We start from the raw sequence: 21,145 nt of genomic DNA, 5'->3' as shown, positions 1-21,145 counted from the left end.
CTCTCAAAAGCACGACTGGGGAATTTGTGCAAATGCGCTCCACCGGGTAAAGGAGGGGGCTGGAACTCGATAGCACAGGTGGGAAAAGAAGTGGAGAGAATAAAAGACGGGACTAATGTAGGTCTAACATAAAAAGTTGGAAAAAAGAAAGAAAAAAAGACTTCTAAAAGTTCGTATTTCGTAAAAGAAATTGTAAAACTCCCGCCGAAACTTTTTACGCTCTCAATAGATGGATCTTGTTGATACCTGACTTTAAGCGTGAGCATTATATGGTTATCATTTTAGTCGTTCTTGGAGTGAACAGTCCTTGTCATAACGATAATGATAGCCCTATATAATATTTAAAAATTAGTTCTAATGCAACAGAGAGTAACTATACGGCATTAACGATATCGCTGGAATCACTTGATAAAAACATTGACAGCCAATCAGAATCCCCCTGACTTTAGCTCGAGCATTTAAAGCAGCAGACAACATAACTGTGCAGCGAGTAGCTTACTTATAATATGGTGTGGACGTATATAGTTATCATTATAGTTATCATTCTTGATGTGATTGTGAACAGGTTTTTATACGAGTGACTTATCAGCCTACCTACCTCTAACCGGTGCTAAGTCCACGTAGTACAGCGCTGCAATTGGTCGACAGCAAATATTAGAAAATATCTGACTTGATTTAAAAGTAAAGTTTAGTAAGTCAAAGTCAACAACAATTAGCTAGCTAAATCTATGAATACATGCATAATATATGACATAAAAACAGTAGACATTTATTTTCATTAAATATATTTCTAAATAAAACTGCATTTTTCATTAAATATTTTACCATGGTTGAGTTATTTGTTGTCTAAACAGCATAAAGGTTGCGATTGTATTGAATCAGAGGGTCGAGGGATGTACTATAATTAATGGAAAAAGCATGAGGATATGTGTTCAGAATACCATATAATTGTCATGCAGTGTGTATACTGTGCACCAGTGTTGCCAGATTGGAAATGTCCAAGTATCGTACCAGAAGCTCAAAATTATCGTATTTGGAAGAAAATGATCGTACACGAGGAAAATAAGCGCAGAATTCGCCAACGGTTGGGGGGGGGGTTATTAGTTATTTTTTAACTAATTTGCGGGCAATTCTGAAATTATCGTACATTATGGGATTTTTTTCATTATTGATCGTACATCGTACAGAGGTCAAAATTATCGTACAAATACGATAATTATCGTACGTCTGGCAACACTGCTGTGCACAGTGTGTGTAAGGGATCCACTGGAGGCAAGTATTAGATAACCCAAGTACAGTTTATTACAAATAAGATTAAACATGAAACAATGGCATGGCAAACTCAAGATGTGGATGTAGAATTACTAACAGTGGACTACATGAAACAATACTTGACAAAGACACATGGCAAACATGTGTCTTAAATACACAGACTAATTACAAGACAAGGGGACACCTGTGAACAATGACCAGACAATTAACCAATGACAACATGACACATCAGACAAGGGAACACATGGCAGGATCACATGACTAACAGGGAATCACATGACAGACATGAAGCATGACATGAGACATAAACCAAAACCAAATTGTGACAGTATGTAAATGTTCTGCATTCTTGGCTTCATTTGCCTAAATATGCAGTATAGAACAAACACTGTAAGGAATACTATATTCCACAATGCAACCTGCTCGACTTGACCTTTTGCATTGGTCAAGCTGTAGGTAAGCTTGCAAACTGCCATGCAACATACATAATACAACATAATAACATTGTAGGAAAAAAAGGCTTTTGTGCCATTTAACCACTATTCTTTTCTCTATTATGTACCCTGTGGAGATTCTTTCTTCAAAATTCATACAATGATTACTATAAAGATAAGTATACCGATAGCATTCATAGCCAATGATATCGTTCTGCTTATTCTAAGCACTAGCTTTAGTTTTGTCGTCTTCCACTTAAAATGCTCAAGCTCTTAAAGAATGATGGTTTCTGATTGGCAGTCAATGTTTTTATCATTCATAATCTGGAAAAAATAGTTCTGAAAATGATTCCAACAATATTGTTTATTTGTGCCATTATCGATATAATCGTGGTGTAGACTCTGGTATTCTTTTATATTCAGAATGATTATTTGATCTATATCGTTATTGTAATAACTCTCCTGTCCTGTGGGGGCGCTGCATATGGAAACCTAACTTTTGTGATTAACTTTCCAAAACTTTCCCATCAGCGAGAGGATTTACAACGCTGAAAGACATCTCTACAAAAACACAACTGTACTCAATTCGTTGATCTACATGGTAGGTAGAATAGAAACATTATGATAATAATACCTTTAAAAAAAAAAACATGCTAAAGCTTTGTGGGAGGAAAACTGACTATTGATGTTTTCACAAATGCGCCTGCCAAAGTAACCAGTAGAGGTAGGGAAATATGTTCATCAAGAGGATGACCACTGTGATGATTTTGAGGAAAAGAGATTTGGTGAGGCAACAAATAGATGAGAGAGTTTGGACAGAAAAAACAACACTAAATTAATGATGATTGCTATGATGCTAAAAATAGGCCTGTGATGCAAAAATGGTCCAGAATGCTCGATAACCTAGAACAGACGGAAAAAAACAGAAAAAAAATTCCACACAAGGATGATACTCTTGAATCCGTTTTTGCATAGGTGCTGCATGTCGTCTAATGTAAATACGGTGGCCATCAATCATGCTCAGCAAAGTAGGCTATGCATTCAAATAGGTTTGTGAATCAAGTTACCTCAACAGTGGAAATCCCCTGGGACATGGGTAAATAAATAAATATATATATATATATATGCTGTTGTGTAGAGGCTTGTAAACCATCTCTCATATACAGTCATGTGCAAAAGAAAGTACACCCTTTTGAATTCTATGGTTTTACGTATCAGGACATAATAAACAATTATCTGGTCTTTAGCAGGTCAAGTAGTTCAATACAACCTCAGATTAACAGCATTTATTTAGACTTTATTTAACAAAAATAAAGCCAAAATGGAGAAGCCATGTGTGACGAACTAAGTACACCCTATGAATTAATTGTGAGTAGAGCCACTTTTAGCAGCAATAAGTTTAAGTAATCATTTTCTATATCACTTAATCAGTCTCTTACATTGTTGTGGAGGAATTTTGGCCCACTCTTCTTTACAATGTTGCTTCAGTTCATTGAGGTTTGTGGGCTTCTGTTTATGCACAGTTCTTTAAAGGTCCCACCACAGCCTTTCATTCGGGTTGAGGTCTGGACTTTGACTGGGCCATTTGCAACACCTTGATTCTTTTCTTTTTCAGCCATTCTGTTGTAGATTTGCTGGTGTGCTTGTGATCATTGTCCTGTTGTATGACCCAATATCGGCCAAGCTTTAGTTGTCAGACGGCCTCATATTTGACTAGAATACTTTGGTCTGCAGAGGAGTTCATGGTCGATCCAATGACTGCACGGTGCCCGGGTCCTGTGGCTGCAAAACATGCCCAAATCATCAACCCTCCACCAGCGTGCTTGACGGTTGGTATGAGTTGTTTGTGATGATATGCTGTGATTGGTTTTGGCCAAACTTGGCACTGTGCATTATGGCCAAACATCTTCACTTTGGTCTCGTCTGTCCAAAGGACATTGTTCCAGATGTGGTTTGTTCAGATGCAACTTTGCAAACCTAAGGCCCTGTTTACACATGGTATTAAGAAGTGTTTTGGTCAATCGGATCACAAGTAAACGAGGGAGACGCATTCCCCGTTTATGCGCTTTAATCTGTCTCTTTTGTCCACTTTCTACCACGTCTGTCCTTATTTCTTTTAGGGGAGTGTCTATGGGCGGTAGATCTATAGGTCTTTCGATCTAATGGACGAAATGGACGGTCTATGCTATGCTTGCGCAATTTACATGTAAACACGACCCGAGATGAAAAACACATGGAGAGCTGATGCTTTCGTTTCTACCCTGATAGCCACAACACCACATCGAACGTTGTGTTAGAATTCAGGAATGGTGAGAGAACATTGTGTTTGGTACGTTTTTCATCTTCAAACTAAACTTGGGTCTCCAGCTGACAAAGTTTAAATCCAGTCTGTCTAGCGCACTTCCCATAATGTTTACACATTGGATTAGTAGGCGGAGAGTATAGGCGGCAGTCTTTTGTGGTTGGTCGAATGCATTTGATCACATGAGCGTTTAACACCATGAAAGCAATCCACTCTGAACGTAATCGAGGTGTAGTTCTTGTGTGTTTTGCGATTACTCTGAGCATTGCACGGTCTGTCCTTGGGGATAATTTGCTGGGACGTCCACTCCTGGGAAGATTGGGAACTGTCTTGAATGTTTTCCACTTGTGAATAATCTTCCTTACTGTAGAATGATGGACTTCACATTGTTTGGAAATGACCGTATATCCCTTCCCAGATTGATGGTATCAACAAATTCTCTAAGATCAATGCTGATGTCTTTCCTCCTTGTCATTGTGTTACACACTTGAATGCTCCAGACCAGCAAACTGCCTAAACTTCTGCTTTTATAGAGGTGATCAAATTTGCTGATGATCATTAATCAAAGACATTTTATTACCAGCGCCTGCCTGCTACCCTCTTCATTCCTATAGAGGCAGTAAGGGTGTACTTGTCACCCATGGCTTTTCCCTTAGTTTTTGTTAAATAAACTATGACATGGTGTAATATGTCATGTGTTGTTGTTCATCTGAGGTTGTAACTCATTTTAAGACCTGCCAGGAACCAGATCTTTTTTATTTTACTATATCCCAATACGTAACCACAATTCAAAAGGGTGTACTTTTTTCCCACATGACTGAGTAGAGGGGAAAAAACAAAAGGACCAAAAATGTGTCAGATGGTTTTATGTGCAAACGTAATACACGTGCTGACAGTTAGCAGGGTCAATGACATATAAAACTGTCATGTCCAAACCACATGTGCTACACTCTAAAAAATGCTGGGTTGTTTCAACCCAATTTTGGGTAAAATATGGACAAACCCAGCCATTGGGTTACATTTTTACATTACATTTTTAACCCAACGTTTGGGTTTGTCCATATTTGACCCAAAATTGGGTTGAAACAACCCAGCATTTTTTAGAGTGTAAGTTCTTAGATATGTACTCTTTGTCTTTTATACCAATAAAAGCTTAAATTTAATTAAATAAAATGGTGTAATCATCAAGTTAAAATCATATTTTTAGATATTTACATTACACATTGAATTAACTAACTACTACACTCTAAAAAATGCTGGGTTGTTTCAACCCAATTTTGGGTCAAATATGGACAAATATATTAAAAAGGGTTATTGTGTGCACATCCCAACTTCTGGCAGGTGCTGGACAAAAAGGAATATTAAAATGTGGACAAACCCAGCCGTTGGGTTAAATTTTTAAATTACATTTTTAACCCAACGTTTAGGGTTTGTCCATATTTGACCCAAAATTGGGTTGAAACAACCCAGCATTTTTTAGAGTGTACTTAAGTTTTTATTTTCAAGATTTTTTTTTGTTTTGAGTGAATTATGATATCAGGACCCCAAATAAATAAATACATTTTAATACAGAAATTAAAAACATGCTTATTATTGAAGAGTATATATTGCATTCTGTCTATAAATTGCAGTACTTTTTAAATAAATTAATCGTAATAATAGTATAAGTAATAAGTTGACATCATGTCATTGGATCTCTACAACTCACCAAATGAAATCATCTTTATGTCCACAAACCTTACAATTAGACACATTTTCTTAAGACATTTTCTTTTTTTGCATACAACTTATCCTGACCGAGTTGTCACACTTTGCTGATTCTTAACTTCTTTTACTTACTGTTAATGGATCTGACTTTCTTTAAACATGTTACAGTAGACAGATCTCAGTTTGACTGTAATAGCAGATATTTTCACAGTGCGGTTTGGGTTGGTGGGTGTAAAGTGGATTAAGTGACCTAGTTGCTCTATACCCGAGCGCTGAAGCCATTGTAGAAACTGTACCAGACGTGAACTAGAGCAAAAGCAGTGGTTTTGTAGAGGAAATAGCGCAGAAGGATGCAGACGCGATAGTAGGACCAGTGCCCGTGCACCAGCAGCAGCCTGCGGAGGAAGCTGAGATCTGCATTGTGGAAATTTGAATTTAGAAATTTGAGAATTTTAGATTAGTCTTTACTTACCCATGTTTCTCAGTTTGATCTCCATTCAGCTCAGTGTGAGCCTGACGGAACATGGTGTCTCTGCAATTGGAAGAATAATAACGTTGTTGAGACATTTAGAGAATTATCATAAGACTTTTAGATAATAATCTCTCCACAGACTGATATAATTTAAAACGTTTTTTTTTTCTTTCTGTAATGACTTAATTATCATTTCAAGCAAATATAAAAAAAGCTTCCTTTTTTAAAACTGCTAAATATTTTCTTGGTATTTTTGTCTCGTTTCCCATTAAAATATCTAAACATCCATGAAATAAGATAAATTTAGCTTACACTTTATTTTCAACAGTCTACTTTAGACATTCTACTGACTATGACTTTGCAAGTATGTCAACTTGTTCTACTAACCCAAAACCAAACAGTCAACTAGTACACATGTAGTTGCAAAGTTAATTATCGTTAGTAAATTGTCTAAAGTGGACTATCGGAATGAAGTGCAACACAAATTTATTTTATTTAGTTTAATTACTTGCATTAAACGTTTACTTTTGGGTACATGACACTTTACGTGTATGTATTTTATAATAAAAAATTATGCCACTAGCATTTAAAAAAAAAAAAAGACCCCAAAAAAAGAAAAAGTTGAAATTGTCCCTCTCATTTAAATGTATCTTTTATGGCTGTTTAGATATTTTACTGAAAAAAAGACCTGTTTTCTGCAGCGTTATTTTAAGATTACTTGTATCCAATTCTGTGTGAAGAGTCAGTTGAAGTCAATCAGTTCTGGTGTTTGGCCAGAGGGAGATGCTCTTACCCATCAATGTTTCTACATATAGCAAAGACTGTGGTTCAGAGAGTACAATATTGCATATTGCATCTTTTATAATAAGTGAAAACAGTGTTGTCTGAGATTGTGACGAAATGCCTCTAATTCCACTCGCCGTATCTGCACCCACACGCAAACAGAATCCATGGGTGGCACAATTGTGATAAACCAAGGCATATAAAGGAAAACAATGAATGAAGATGCACAAACCAGCATATTGTACACCCTTAACAACCATACTCTAACCACTAGGCAATACACAGATGATTCATAAGGACAAACTTGGTTTTAGTTTGCCATGAGTGTGTGGTGGCATGCCGTGCCACGGCGGTTGTGGATAGAAAGTAGTGACTTAAAATTTCCATTGAATTTATAATCAATGTCTAAGCCTAAGCATATTTAAATTTTATAAATTATTGTTTTAATAATTTTATATATGTTGCCAGGTTTTGGGGTGTTCCTTTAAACAAGGTATTTATGTTGTTGTTTTTCCTCTTAGGTATGTGTATGCATTGACAAGCAACCTAACACCTCAAATTTTCAAAATTTACAAAATATTACTAAAAGTTAATTGTACTTAATAGAAAAAAGTTATGTAATAACAGTATAACGGACTGTTTTTGTACAGGTAAAATAACTGGAACGACACCGACACATTCAAAGTTACAAACGATGGCCACGCCCGCTTTTTCGTAGAGGGTGGACGTCGTACGAGAATCTAAACAGCCATTACGAAAACTGCATTTATAGGAAACTTACCCTCATATTTCTCATTTAGACATGTTTAAGCATTAGCTGTGTAAAACTTTCTATCACAGTGAGGGAAACCCACAAACCTGCATGACCACAACAAGAAGGAAGAAGGTAGCAATTTGCCGCTCAGTGGAACAGTTAACAAGTTATGGGGAACAAACAAAGGTCAGGTCAGGGGGTGTATATTTGTAACTCTGCAACTCGTTTTTCTGGCAACAGCCCATTAGGAACGTGTTAAGAAATTAATATTATTCGATAAATATTATTAGGTGCTTCCATGACTACTTTCCCAAGTCATATGAAAAACGATTACTAACCGCACAAATACCGGTTCCGGTGAAAACATGGGAAAGATTTGCAGCAACGACTCGGCTGTTGACCTTCATCTCCCTGACATCAAAAAGGGTTAAAGAGATGGTTTAAAGACATGCGAGTTTCATTTCCCAAATATATGATTCATGTTTTGGACCGGTAGTTGATAATGAAGAATCATCATATACTGTTTGTGAACGGAAAGTGTATCACTGAATGATTTAGATGTTAAATATTTATTATTAGATGTGTTAAAAAAATTAAATAGGCTAAATGTATTATTGAATTATGTAGGCTATTCAATTGTCTTTGTGCAACTGCCTGCTTCATACATATATTCTAATGAAATTTGTATCTGTCTTTATGACTCATTATGTGTCCAAACTATCAGATGCCACATTAAACATATTTCCGATCGACAAATACCTTGATCGCGGTTCCTCTTTTAAAATGAATGTGCTGTCGATATTTTCTATAACAGACGCGAATGCGGAATCTACACATCTCAATTCTCCAGCGGCAGCCACCTTTGTTGTAAATTATTTCAACCCAAGCGCTCTTCGGTTACGTGGATGATTACATTAGGCTACTGTTGATCATCTGTCCATCATCGTATAAATCCTGCCCTGCCTATTTGATTGGTCCGAACAGCTCTGGTTCGAGTATAGTTGCTCCACAACGGATCAAGTCCAGACCGAACTTCCTGACCTCAAATGTTGTGGGCGGGGCTAAGTTCGGCTGGCATCCAGGCTATTAAAATATAGCATTCTGTGCAGAATTCAAAGGATCCGATACATTTTCTGGCCTGCGCTGACTTATCGTGTCTCTGGATCGGAGCAGACTGTGCGTGTGGGGGCAGTTCGCGTGACACTAACGTGAAACCAGACTTCATTCGCTCCAATGGAAAGCATATTTACACTGTCTGAATTGTTCCCTATCCCCTATATATAGTGTACTATGTGCCATTCACCATGTAGAAAATAGTAAATGTTTGAACAAATGACCGATTTTGACCGACGGGACGCTTTCGTTTCTAGAAAGCATTTGAATGGACAGAAAATCTGAAGAGAAGCTGAAGTGCAGAGTGATGTCATCAAAATCATTGATCCATATTGGTGGAAATGAGAGACTGGAAGTTTTGAACGCTTATATTCTAAATGCGAATTGTGTCATTGTTGTGCTGTATGCTAGCTTATAGATAACAGTAAGATATTATTTTAATACTAAAAGCCAAAAAAACAAAAATTTTGATTTCATGGGGACTTTAATAATTTAGACTACTTTTTTTTTAATTGACTTCCTGACTCGTCTATATTGAAAATGAAAATCCCAAATAATTGATTTGATGTTTCATGTCAGGTTGTTGTGGCACTATATATATAGGACACACTGGACACGAACATTTGAATTATCATGTCACTTTCTGACCTTATGTAGCTCCGCCCCTTTTCAGCACTTCTGTCTTCCAGTTTGTATTTCCACAGCATGAATGTAAGATCTTACGGATTTATGAACGAACCGCTCATTTTAAAATCTTCCCGGTGTTATGACATTTGTTACGACATCCGCATGCAAACATTACAATTGTAACAGATTCAATTCTGAGTTAAAGTTCAAGCTGAAGCTCGTTACTCAATGCAAATGATAACTTCCGGTAACTCTACAATAAGTAAATCCACTTCATCCATTAATTATTCTTCGACAGCGATGCCATAGAAGTATACAGAGCTACCGCAAAAAAATCTAAAGCTGGTTGTGTGCCTTTTTTCTCTGGCGCATAAAGTCTATAGTAGGCCTACAATTTAGAAATGAGACACTATAACTTTTAATGTCTGATCAGTTGAATTACTAAGTGTTAAAGTTTGACAGAAGAAAATGAGGAAAAGGGGAAAAGCTTAAGTATTCAAGTGTCATTTCCCAAATAAAAAGGTTATTTTTAATATTTAATACAAATTTTGGTTGATGATTAAAGGTAGGGTAGGTCAGAATTGTCGAAAAAAAACTTTTATTCAAATTTGTTTAAACTGTCTTTATATACCAATGCATAATTAAAATGTAAGTACTCTGATAAAAAGAGTATAAAAATCGAGTGACTCTAGACCGTTTAATCTTCATTAAACACAGCTCATTAATTCCATTCACTCCCACCTAAAAACGGGTGCGCGACTGCGCGCACGTGGGCAGAGCCAGTAATAACGGCGGTAGTCATGGCGACGTCGAGTGACAGTCGCGCAAGCCAATCCTGTGATTCGTCCCGAATGGAAATAATGAGCTGTGTTTAATGAAGATTAAACGGTCTAGAGTCACTCGATTTTTATACTCTTTTTATCAGAGTACTTACATTTTAATTATGCATTGATATATATAGAAAGTTTAATCAAATTTGGTAAAAAGTTTTTATATAAATCCTACCTACCCTACCTTTAATAGTTGATATTGTTTTACGATTTGTCACTTTGCAAATGAAAGTTCAAGTTTGAGTGTATTCCATCCTTAAAGGGGTCATGACATGAGAAACCAAATTTGCCTTTATCTTTTGGTATATAAGAGGTCTTTGTACCATTTAAACGTCCTGCAAGTTTCATAGCTTCAGACGTCCTCCCCATTATAAACGAATCATTTATTTAATCAAGCTCTAAATACAGCTCGTTCTGGATCCATGGTAAGAAGTGACGTCACGGTACGAAGTGACGTACCAGCGTTTGCATAATGACCGCCTCCAGCAGAAGACAGTTACGCTTTAAGCGCAAGACAACTACGCTCATTTCGTATCGTTGTCGCGCCCGCGCGCTGCGCGCCTCACAAGTGTTCAGTCGACGGACAGCGAGTGGGTCTGTGTACAGGGAAATTACGATGCCGCAGATGTGCTGTTCCTGGCTGTGGACAAACAACATCTGTGAATACGCTGCAGAAAGATCCAGTCGTCAGGGGAAAATGGATGCACTTTATTTTTTGCGGACGTCTCAGTCACGGCAGTGTTAGTTTAAGCGTTTGTTCTGTACATTTGAAGGATGACTGTTTTGAGCTTTGCCAGAAAACTGTTGCTCAAAGATAAGTCCGTGCCGACTATTCTGGGCTCAACATCGACGACGCAAACTGTAAGTAATGTGTTTAAACCTTTAAACTACTTTTTAAATACGCTGCTGAAAGATCCAGTCGTCAGGGGAAAATGGATGCACTTTATTTTTTGCGGACGTCCCAGTCACGGCAGTGTTAGTTTAAGCGTTTGTTCTATACATTTAAGGATGACTGTTTTGAGGAAAAAATCCCAATATGATGCTTGGCTTTGCCAGAAAACTGTTGCTCAAAGATAAGTCCGTGCCGACTATTCTGGGCTCAACAACGACGACGCAAACTTACTTTTTACCATGGCTAATATAAACAGATTTGTATAAGAGAATCTTGAAAATATGTCGCCTTTCTAGTTAGCTAGGCCTATGTGATTAGTTAAATAATGTTAAAGCTGCCGTCGGCAACTCTGGCAGATTGAGTGACTTAGACAATATTTTGAATGTTTACAACTCTCATGCCCCTCCCCAACTACCAACGAGCACCCGCCCATCGTCAGTGCGTGTGTACCTGATTTTCTGTGAATGCGTCCGTCTTCAGCATCGATCAACACCATAGACTCGGAGGTAGGCTGCCCTGGCTAATCTATCCATAGATAGCAATAACCGAGGAATTGGAAGCTTGTTATTAGATTTTCTCTCTGCCATCACGCTTCGTTAGAAGGAGTTAGAAGCTCGGGGTTTTTTCTAAAACCACCTTATTTATGTTGTTCTGTCGGATTATAGTGTCAATTTCACTGAATTTGATCAAAAAAATGTTGCCGACGGCAGCTTTAAACTGTTAGCAAATTAAGCTATAGGATAATTATGCAACAATAATCCGTTTTCAAGTGTCTCCGCTTAATTTTTTTTTATTAATTCAAAATAGTTTCACTTTCCATGTGGACACGGGCGGATCCAGTCTTCGTTGTTGTGGTGATGGTTCATTTTCCTCTGATTCTGGCTCAAACATAATAAGGTTTTATCATTGCAAGAGCCATCGCTTCGCATGCATCACCCGCTAATAAACAGTTGCGCCGAATCCGCAAATGTTCTGGCTGGGGGCGTTAATAATTGATGCATAGGCACTGAAGTTAGCCAATCACAGCAGTGGGCGTTAACACTGAACTCTTAAAGGGGAAACACCCCCCAAACAGACTGTTTGAATCAGAGGATGAGAAACAGGGTGGGAAAAGGTCATAAATCACTACATTTTAAAAGTTTTTTGTAAAAAAAACTATAGTAATACTATAATTGCACCTAAGGGAACATAATAACAAAATAAAAAAAAAACATGTCATGACCCCTTTAAGACTTCAGTTCTGACTCAGCTTGCTTTTCTATCCAAACAGATAACAGATGTGTTTTGCTTATAGCGAACTGTAAAAAAATCCTCAAAATCCCACAAAAAAATCTGACTGTAACTCCTCATTTTATTAACCATATTAAAGTGCTGGGAATCCACAGCCAAGCCCTGCACCAGAACACCAAAGAGACAGCAACTACTGCAGAACGCTGCAGTAAGGTAAATACCCAAGTTGGGCTCCAAGATGATGGGGACACACACCCGGGCCTGATCATGCCTGGGCCTGCCTTTGCAAAGGGTGTATTGTGTTAAAAACGCCGAAACACCTGATGACGCGAAGGTACACAACCGATGACCCCTGGCATAGTGGTTGGCGCATTTCAGCATTAGTAAAACACAATTAAGACTATGTTTAAAAGGTAGTTTTAATAATAATCATCTAGTCCTATGTGTTTAACATGTGTTCAATCTATATAATCGCCGGCAGAAATGCACTGTTAAGTTTGCACATTAAAAAGAGAGACCGATACAGAAAGCAATTGTTGTTAGTTAGATTGGTCTTTTGTGTTGTAGATATTACTTCTCAAGTCAGATGTCTGGAAAAAAATAGTAAATATATCCATTATATGCTTTTATTTTTAACGGTATATGATGTGGGCTATGCATTCAAAAAATTGTCATCAGGTAGGCTATTTCCTACAAGTCTGATAGTTTGTATTTTCATAAAGAAGACTGAAAAGTTAAGCAGATAGCAGATCAGTGTTTTATTATGCCTTAATCTTGTTGTCATTGTTGTCATCTAACATTTTCACTTCTCCTTTTTGTTTCATGGAAACAGATATAACTTTACACATTAGTGATAGCTATGCCACAACAATCTAACCTAAGCCAGGAAGTTTACAAGCACTAAAAGTGTCTGAGAACAGCATTAGGTGTGAAGTTAGCGAAACTGCAGCAGAGGAAGACATATTTCTCAGATAACTGCAGTGAGGACATTAGTGCTATCTAATGTTTCATTATTTTCTGACAAATACTCGAAACTTGCATGGTTTAAGGGAGATAATAGCGCTGTGTTTCAGGCCGACTCAACACTATTCACCTAGCGCTCCATCTAGTGGCCGCCAGAGACACTGCAGTTAAATTAGCATCCATTCACCTGCTGCAAGACCATATAAAGGGCCCAAAATGAAGATGACCATCTTTCCTCATTTCATATCATGACCTATCTCATCTCAAATCAAAAGATTTCCCTCACAGTGGCCCCTGTATGCGTGCTATCAAAGCTCGGTGGGCAGCGCTGCAGGCGTGTAGGAGGTTTGACAGCATGTACGTGTGTGTGCGTGAGATAACACGTCTCAAGTCCTATCAAGCTCATCTATTTTTACATGTGGCCCCTCTCAGATGCAGAGTGGTTTGCGAGATGAGAGGAGAGCCAGACCTGCAGAGCCGTTGTGACCAGTTGACCAGGTTGCTATTGGCAATGCTCCATTACAGTTTAACTGTTGGCCCATGCCTGTCAAACCGCAGCAAGCGCTCATATCTCGCTCTTAAAGCCTCACCGCATGCGGTTCCACAGGTGCTGATGGAGGCCTACTAAAGGGTCTGTCAAAGCCCATTATCAAGCGGTGAATATGATCTCAATATCAATCATAACAAAGTGAATTTTTTATATTGTAAATACATGACATATATGGCCTTGTGGGAAATCATGAGAGAAGAAAATGGTATTGTAGGCCTATAGTTGTGTGTTATATTTATATGTGGGTACAGTAGTTTAAAGCTCAGGTATGTTAATTCTCAACATTAATGGAATCTATGTAAATATGCATGCACACATTTGTTTGTTACTGTAATTTCCAGACTTTCATTAGTGTGATGTTACAGTTTTGATACATTTATAGCATCCAGACATTATGTATCACATTCATGTGGCCTGTATGCAACTTTTATGCATTTTGTTTGATAGATGCTTAGAGGAGAGTTTTAGGGGTCGCAATCACTCCTAGAGGTCAAAGGTCAAAAAGAATCGTTCAAAAGTTTGGGGTTGGTACAAAAGTGTTTTTATAATAAGTTTTTCCATGGCTGCATTTATTTGGTCCAAAATACAGTAAAAACAGTAATACTGTGAAATATTATTGCAATTTAAAATAACTGTTTAAATAAATAAAAAATTATTCCTGTGATGGCAAAGCTGAGTTTTCAGCATCATTACTCCAGTCTTCAGCGTCATATGATCCTTCAAAAATCATTCTAATATGCTTATTTGATACTCAAGAAATATTTCTTATTATTATTAAAGTTAAAAACAGCTGTGCTTCATATTTTGGAGAAACCGTGATACATTTATTTTAGGATTCTTTGATGAATAAGAGTTCTAAAGAACTACTTTTTAAAAAAAAAATCTTTTGTAACATTATAAATGTCTTTAATGTGACTTGAAAAATGTTACTGACCCCAAACTTTTGAACGCATGTAGGCCTATGCCAGGCTTTATAAAAGTCTGTATCAGCTCTTTTCCAAATTTCAGACATCATTACTTTGCATAGAATCCATGACTTTAAACACTTATGAAAAGAGTTTTATCATAATGGATGCCTTTCTTGCGAAATGCCTCAGATTTTACTTAAAGAAGTTAAAGTCTCAGCATAACCATTTCATGGGCCTTGGCCACCCTAAACAATTATGTGCTTATTGAAGTTTGGACTAGGCTTAGAACAAAAAAGCGCACAGAAAACATCTAGACGTCAACACTCCAAAAGGCCCGAAATCTAATCCAAAATATCAGCAAGATGATTTGTTTTCTGGGAAGTGAGTAGGTGGCTATGAATGAGGTTTGTGGGGTATACCCCATCTACAGTTTTGCAGTAGCTGCTTTGGTTTCTATTCCGACGAACGAGTCGAAAACGGGAGAGGGGCTAGTTAAAATGAGGTCGTTGTGAGGAGAAAACACACTGACGACTCAGAGACAGGAAGTGGTTTGAATTCATATCATTTGAGAAAGAAACAAGGGTGATTGAAGTTACTGTACAGGCAAGCAACGCAGCTGAACTGTATGCTAAAGGTGAGAAGCCTGACAGGACAAAGCTCGTCTCGCGTCGGCTGCGGCGAGCGCTCATCCTCATTCGCACGCGCGTCTGCAGCATACCTGAAAATGTGCTATTTTATGTAGGCTAGGTTACATTTTCCATAAACCTATCGATTACCTGGTTAAGCTGGAACGTGTGCGCGCGCATGTGAATATGCGCACCGCATGAGGGGGCTGCGTGCGGTAAACAAAACAGTACATCTGAACTACGGGTTATATCCCACGTTAGAGCATTTGAGTTCTGTGGAGCTTTGAGGTGGCGTTATGAGTCACCAGGTGTAAGAAGAAGAAAAAAAATCACAGACAGATCCAATAGCTATTCTGTGAGTCACCGGTAAACAACACAGGTAGGCTATCACTCCACCGACGCCATTCGCGACCACTGCGACCCCAAGCCCCAGATATGATCCAACACCTGTTGAACACTCCAGCAACATCTTGTGCTGTAGTGAATTGTGTATGCCCCATTTTTATCTTGAAGACTCAAATGTCAAGTGTGGCTAATTCTTCAAACCAGAGTCTTGTAACCACAAGTGATGCATAACTCTCATAAATGAAGTAGGCCTAAAAGGGAAAATATCCATCAATATAGCATTCAACAGATGTTTTGTGTTCTCCCCTTGCATTATGCATTAAATAGGCCTATGTAAGATTTTTTTTGCAGCTATAACAGTGGTTGGCAGTGGAAGTGCGCCAAGTCGTACTTTAGTAAGTTGCTGTAACCCTGCGGCACAAGCTTCAAACCTGCATTATGTTTCATACCGACACAGATTTAGTCATAATCTAGAACACAAAACCATTTTCTGCAGAAATTTGGAAGGACAGTCCCAGACGACAATCGTAAACTCAGCAAAAACCTCTATTTTTTTTTTTCATTTTTTCATGCCAGTAATTCTCAGTAATCTGTTCTTTTTAACCACAAGAAACATTTTTACATGATCTTACTATCAGGAGTTTCAGTCTTTACAAAGCTTCAGCTTCTTATAATCGGTCAACTGACATTTTAACCCTTTCTGAAGAATTTGGTTTGCTATGACGAATACTTGCGTATCGGGCTGAATAAATAACACGTAACAATGCACATATGCTTATATGCTATTTGAATTGTGAAGTTAGGCCTCAAAATGAATATTGGTCTTCATCCAGACTGACAGGATACAGCAATATAGTCTAATTAATGTGCCAATTGAAGTGTAGGACTCTTATAGGGCATCCATGACATTAAAAATACATTTAAATAAAATGTAAACTAAAATTCATGACTTTAAAAATGAATTATATAAATAATTAATATTTAAAATAAATACCAAAAAAATGTATCTATTATGATTAGATAATGGTGCATGAGATATGTAATTTAATAAACAATTTTATTTTTTAGTTTTAGTTCAGATCTAAACGGAGAGAACTAAACTTAATGAATAATAATTGGGAGAAATGCAAAACGTAAACAGAGAAATATAAATTGTAAACAAAACATCAGGATGATGAGTGCGCCCGCATTAATTTCTTTAATTTATCCTTTAAAAAGTAGAACAAACAAAAGAGTGAGTCATAACTCAAACCACTGGGTTGAGATACTTGTCTGCAAGTCTCCGCCTCCTGAGGAAGGAAGATGTGGTCCTCACCTACTACTACTTTCATACAATAGGCATGTCTATTACATGTGCCACCTTGTCTGTTGGTTGCTGACTCTTCGTATGTTTCCAGCCAAAGAGTTTTACTTCTAAGCTGATGTCATTTAATTCATTTACACTTGCTAGCATCATTCCTGTGGCAGCAGCGTAAGGTAAGGTAAAGCGATTTTCAGTTAAGATTTTGGAGACTCGTGTTTACACTTAGTATTCTGTATGCAGACTTAAAAATACTGAATTCTTTAAATAAATGACATGTCAATCATGCCGTAATTTAATTCTAGATTGTTGCAAGAAGCGTGGCGGTTTTCATATTCACCAAGTATAAAATGAACAGCCACCATTTGATGTTGTCAATTCTGCAGAAATGCAGTGGTTTCAAATAACCTACAAACAATCTTGCTTTCAGCAAAGTGAAAAATTAAGATCTTTATCTATGGCCAACCTCACCAAAATTGATCTTATCAAGGTTGCATGCATCAGATCCAATAAATCATCGTCATTAATTCAGCCTGACGCATTTCTCACAGACTATATCATTATTTTGCACATTTAAGATCATTAATTGCCCGGTATGTTTCCTTGGTAGGCTAGCACACTTCTCATGTCTATATTTACCCTTTTTCTGACAGGAAGCTGCAGTATGTACACTAATAAGTGAGAATGAATTTAAGTAGCATTGTATAATGAAGGCGTATTCTTACACGGAAGTGGAAAAATTGTGAGCTTTTGCATCGTTCTTATTCAAAAACCAATCTGAACAAACAAAAAAATGATACGTTTTGCCAAAGTATTGGTTTGAAACTGGGTCCTACTGATCATCGAACTCTTTGTCTTTCCAGAACAATGAGTACCATTGGAAGTCCAGAGCATCCGGCAGACGGTTGTCTTCCCTCTTCCACGGGCGAGAGCTCGACAAGCGAAGATGAACCTGGGAGTTTAAACAGGCTTCTGCCACTCACCGGCTCATCCGTACTGGCACGACGACTGTTCCACCTCCAGTCATATCGCAACCCACTTGTTCCGAGTAGACGACGTAAACGCGAGATGACCCCTGCTGAGAAAAAGGATGCATCGTATTGGGTCAAGCGGCAGAAGAATAACGAGGCTGCCAAGCGTTCCCGTGAGAAGCGACGACTCAACGACTTCGTGCTGGAGGGACAGCTTATGGCGCTGAGCGAGGAGAACGCCCAGCTCAGGGCCGAGGTGCTGAGTCTGCAGTATCACATGGGAATTGGGCGAGGTCTAGACGTCAACCATCCCATGATTCCGTTCCACTATCCTGTTGCGTCCCATCTCAAGCCGTCCCTGTGGGGTTTGGCTAGCGGTACTGCTGCTCTTTCAGCAGACGGTCCAGAACTCTACCACTCTTGGCCACAGCATAGCTCATCTCAAATCATCTCGCCCTTGAGGGTGCCTCCTAAAAGTGCCCACCTACCATCACAGGTTAACTACTTGGACAACCATGCTGACCCAGTTGAGTCGAACCCAGCATCTCACCCACAGGTCTCTTCCAGCAACGACCCACCAAGCCACCCACAACTGTTTCCAGCAAAGAGAGCACCTGCACCCTCACCGCCCCCTCCTCAGTTGCTTCCTGGGTTGAGCCACTCCACCACCCAGCACAGCAACCAGATGTTACCTTGGGGCTCGTCCTCTTTGCGTCCATCTCCCCTTCATCCCAACTGGCCGTTGTCCTTCCCTCTGTCGCTACGAGACCCAGAGGGATCTCGTAATGGAGGAAGGTCCCTGTGGAACTTCAACAGCAGGTACAGCATGCTGTCCGCTGAGCTCTCAGGACAGCTCAGAAGAATATTTTGCCCGGAGAACTCTTAATCAGCAATAACGCTTCCTGAACAGTATTTTTATTGCAATAATATACTGCTTAAAGGGATCGTTCACCAAAAAATTTACATTCTGTCAACATTTACTCATTCCCGTGTCATTCCAAACCTGTATGGCTCTCTTTCATCTGTAGGACAGAAATATTTTGAAAATGGTCTCAGTGTTCAAATGGAGTTTTTTTTGGACCCCATCGACTTTCATTGTATAGAAAAAGTCCTTCAAAATATTTTATTTTGTGTCCTGCAGAAGAAAGAAAGGCATACAGGTTGAGACCGACGTGGGTGAACTATCCCTTTAAGACATTAGCTGTGCTTAATGTAGTGATGTGCAAGCCAACTCCTCCATACGGCCTGGCAAACGATAGATAAAACATAACTTGAAATGTTTATTCTGCAAATATAGATTGCAATTAAATATAATGAATCCTCTTATCCTCATCTCGCTTATTTGCTTATTGCATATAAATCTGATTCATGTTTGGGAATCTACACAGAGCCACATCATTGATTTGTTTGAAAGAAATTATTATTAGTATTCACCTTCACTCTTACATTTTTTTGGTGTGAAGTTCGGGGGACCACTTTTGGTTCCCCAAAGTACCACTCAGTTATCAGTTCTTAAAAGACCCATGTTTTTCTTAGTGTTTAGAACATTTTAATAATCTAAAGTACCTTTGTTCAATATAAAGAACCCTTCGTGGGATGGAACGGTTCCATGAATGTTAAAGGTTCTTCCTCGATGCCAATAAAGAAAGAGTGTTGCTTGCGTGAAATACTGATTCCAGCTGATTATGACATCGAAAACAACCTTTCACTGAAGCCGCTATGCATTAGTGATGTTTCACGTAAGGGAAAAACAAAAGAATGAGAACAAAATGACGTGGCTAAACTGTAACATCAAAACTAAAAATGGTTTTGTTTGCTGCTTCGACTCTAACTGCTTCGTATTAATTTGTACATGGAATGTGTAATGAGAACAGTTATACTAGTCATGGAGTAGTTAGGTTTCTTAAATGTATTCTCTAATAATGGTATACATTAAATTAATAAAGTAATCATGATTAAATATGAAACATGGTCACAATAAAGATGGTTTCAGGCTGGGGTAAATTTGTCTGATATCTGATTGAACGTAGGCTTGTAAAACCGCATGTTCACACTTCTGGTGTGTGGATGTACATGTATTCAAGTGTGTGAAGTAGAATAAAGACAAATGTAAATGTGTAAATAGACCAGTTCAGCTCAACAGTACAACAGACTATTTAAAGTACTTTTTGTGTATCCTATTTTATTTTATTTGCCTGTGGTGTGAAAGAAATTTTTTTTTTATATATATATATATAATGGAACTGACTTCAACATTTTTAATATATTGAACACTTGTTACACTGTAAAAAACTAAATTATTGAGGTACCATTTGGGGGTTACTCAGATCAATACATTGGCCGAAAGCTTTGTACGCATCTAAGCATAATTTTTTTAATGTGCCTCTATCTTATGGTGTAAGGAACTTCAATAGGATATAACTGCCTAAAATACATAAATTCTTAAAGGGATAGTTCACCCCAAAATTTTGTCATCATTTACTCACTCTCATGTTGTTCCAAACCTGTATGAGTTTCTTTCTGTTGAACACAAAATATATTTTGAAGAATGTTGGTAATCAAACCGTTCACGGCACCCATTGACCATAGTTTTTTTTTCCTACTATGGAAGTCAATGGCTACTGTCAACTGTTTGGTTACTGACATTCTTCAAAATATATTCTTATGTGTTCAGCATAAGGCAGAAACTCATACATGTTTGGAAGAACTTGAGGGTGAGTAATGAATAATATTAATTTAAAAAAAATTGGGTGAACTATCCCTTTAAAGGAACTTTAATTTCTTGAGAACAGGCCTTTTTGAAATGATGCCTAGATGTTCGCCTACATGATCTACTACTGTGCAGTGCCTGTGTCGATATGAGGAAATGGTGCTTTAGTAGCCTACTTCAAAATCAGAACCAATAACTGAGGAATCATGTCGCGTATACATGTAAGTTGACAGAGAAGAGTAAAAAATGTTAGCATTAAAATAACTAGCAATAAAAAACATTGCAGCTGTCTTATTAACACTAAGGTGCAATTAATATACAAACAACACAGAAACCTTGCGTAATTTCACTATACC

At 38.0% G+C, this 21,145-nt stretch overlaps 1 protein-coding gene across 9 annotated transcripts; it reads left to right on the top strand.

The window, feature by feature from the left end:
- Positions 1–18: 18 nt before the first annotated feature.
- On the top strand, positions 19–20,197 carry LOC306988080 (uncharacterized protein). Of its 9 annotated transcripts, none has more exons than XM_079592807.1 (3): positions 90–117; positions 3,441–3,535; positions 17,972–20,074. In XM_079592807.1, the coding sequence occupies exon 3, from the start codon at positions 17,976–17,978 to the stop codon at positions 18,963–18,965; it is 990 nt and encodes a 329-aa protein (XP_079448933.1). In that variant the 5' UTR covers positions 90–117; positions 3,441–3,535; positions 17,972–17,975; the 3' UTR covers positions 18,966–20,074. The 9 variants fall into 9 exon arrangements, with proteins under 9 accessions (XP_079448929.1, XP_079448933.1, XP_079448932.1 ...); XM_079592806.1 differs by lacking the exons at positions 90–117; positions 3,441–3,535 and adding exons at positions 1,540–1,728; positions 2,238–2,307; XM_079592803.1 differs by lacking the exon at positions 3,441–3,535 and having other exon boundaries at positions 19–117.
- Positions 20,198–21,145: the final 948 nt, after the last annotated feature.

This window comes from Phoxinus phoxinus (assembly GCF_949152265.1).
Source record: "Phoxinus phoxinus genome assembly, chromosome: 20".
NCBI classification, from domain to species: domain Eukaryota; kingdom Metazoa; phylum Chordata; class Actinopteri; order Cypriniformes; family Leuciscidae; genus Phoxinus; species Phoxinus phoxinus.
Note: the sequence above shows the minus strand (reverse complement) of the source record. Positions and strands in the feature narration are given on the sequence as shown.

Excerpts from the sequence above, each read along its gene's own strand:
- LOC306988080 (XM_079592800.1), top strand. The coding sequence starts at position 1,685 with ATGCAACCTGCTCGACTTGACCTTTTGCATTGGTCAAGCTGTAG. Across the intron at positions 1,729-17,971 it reads TTGCATTGGTCAAGCTGTAG|AACAATGAGTACCATTGGAA; the intron begins GTAAGCTTGCAA and ends TTGTCTTTCCAG.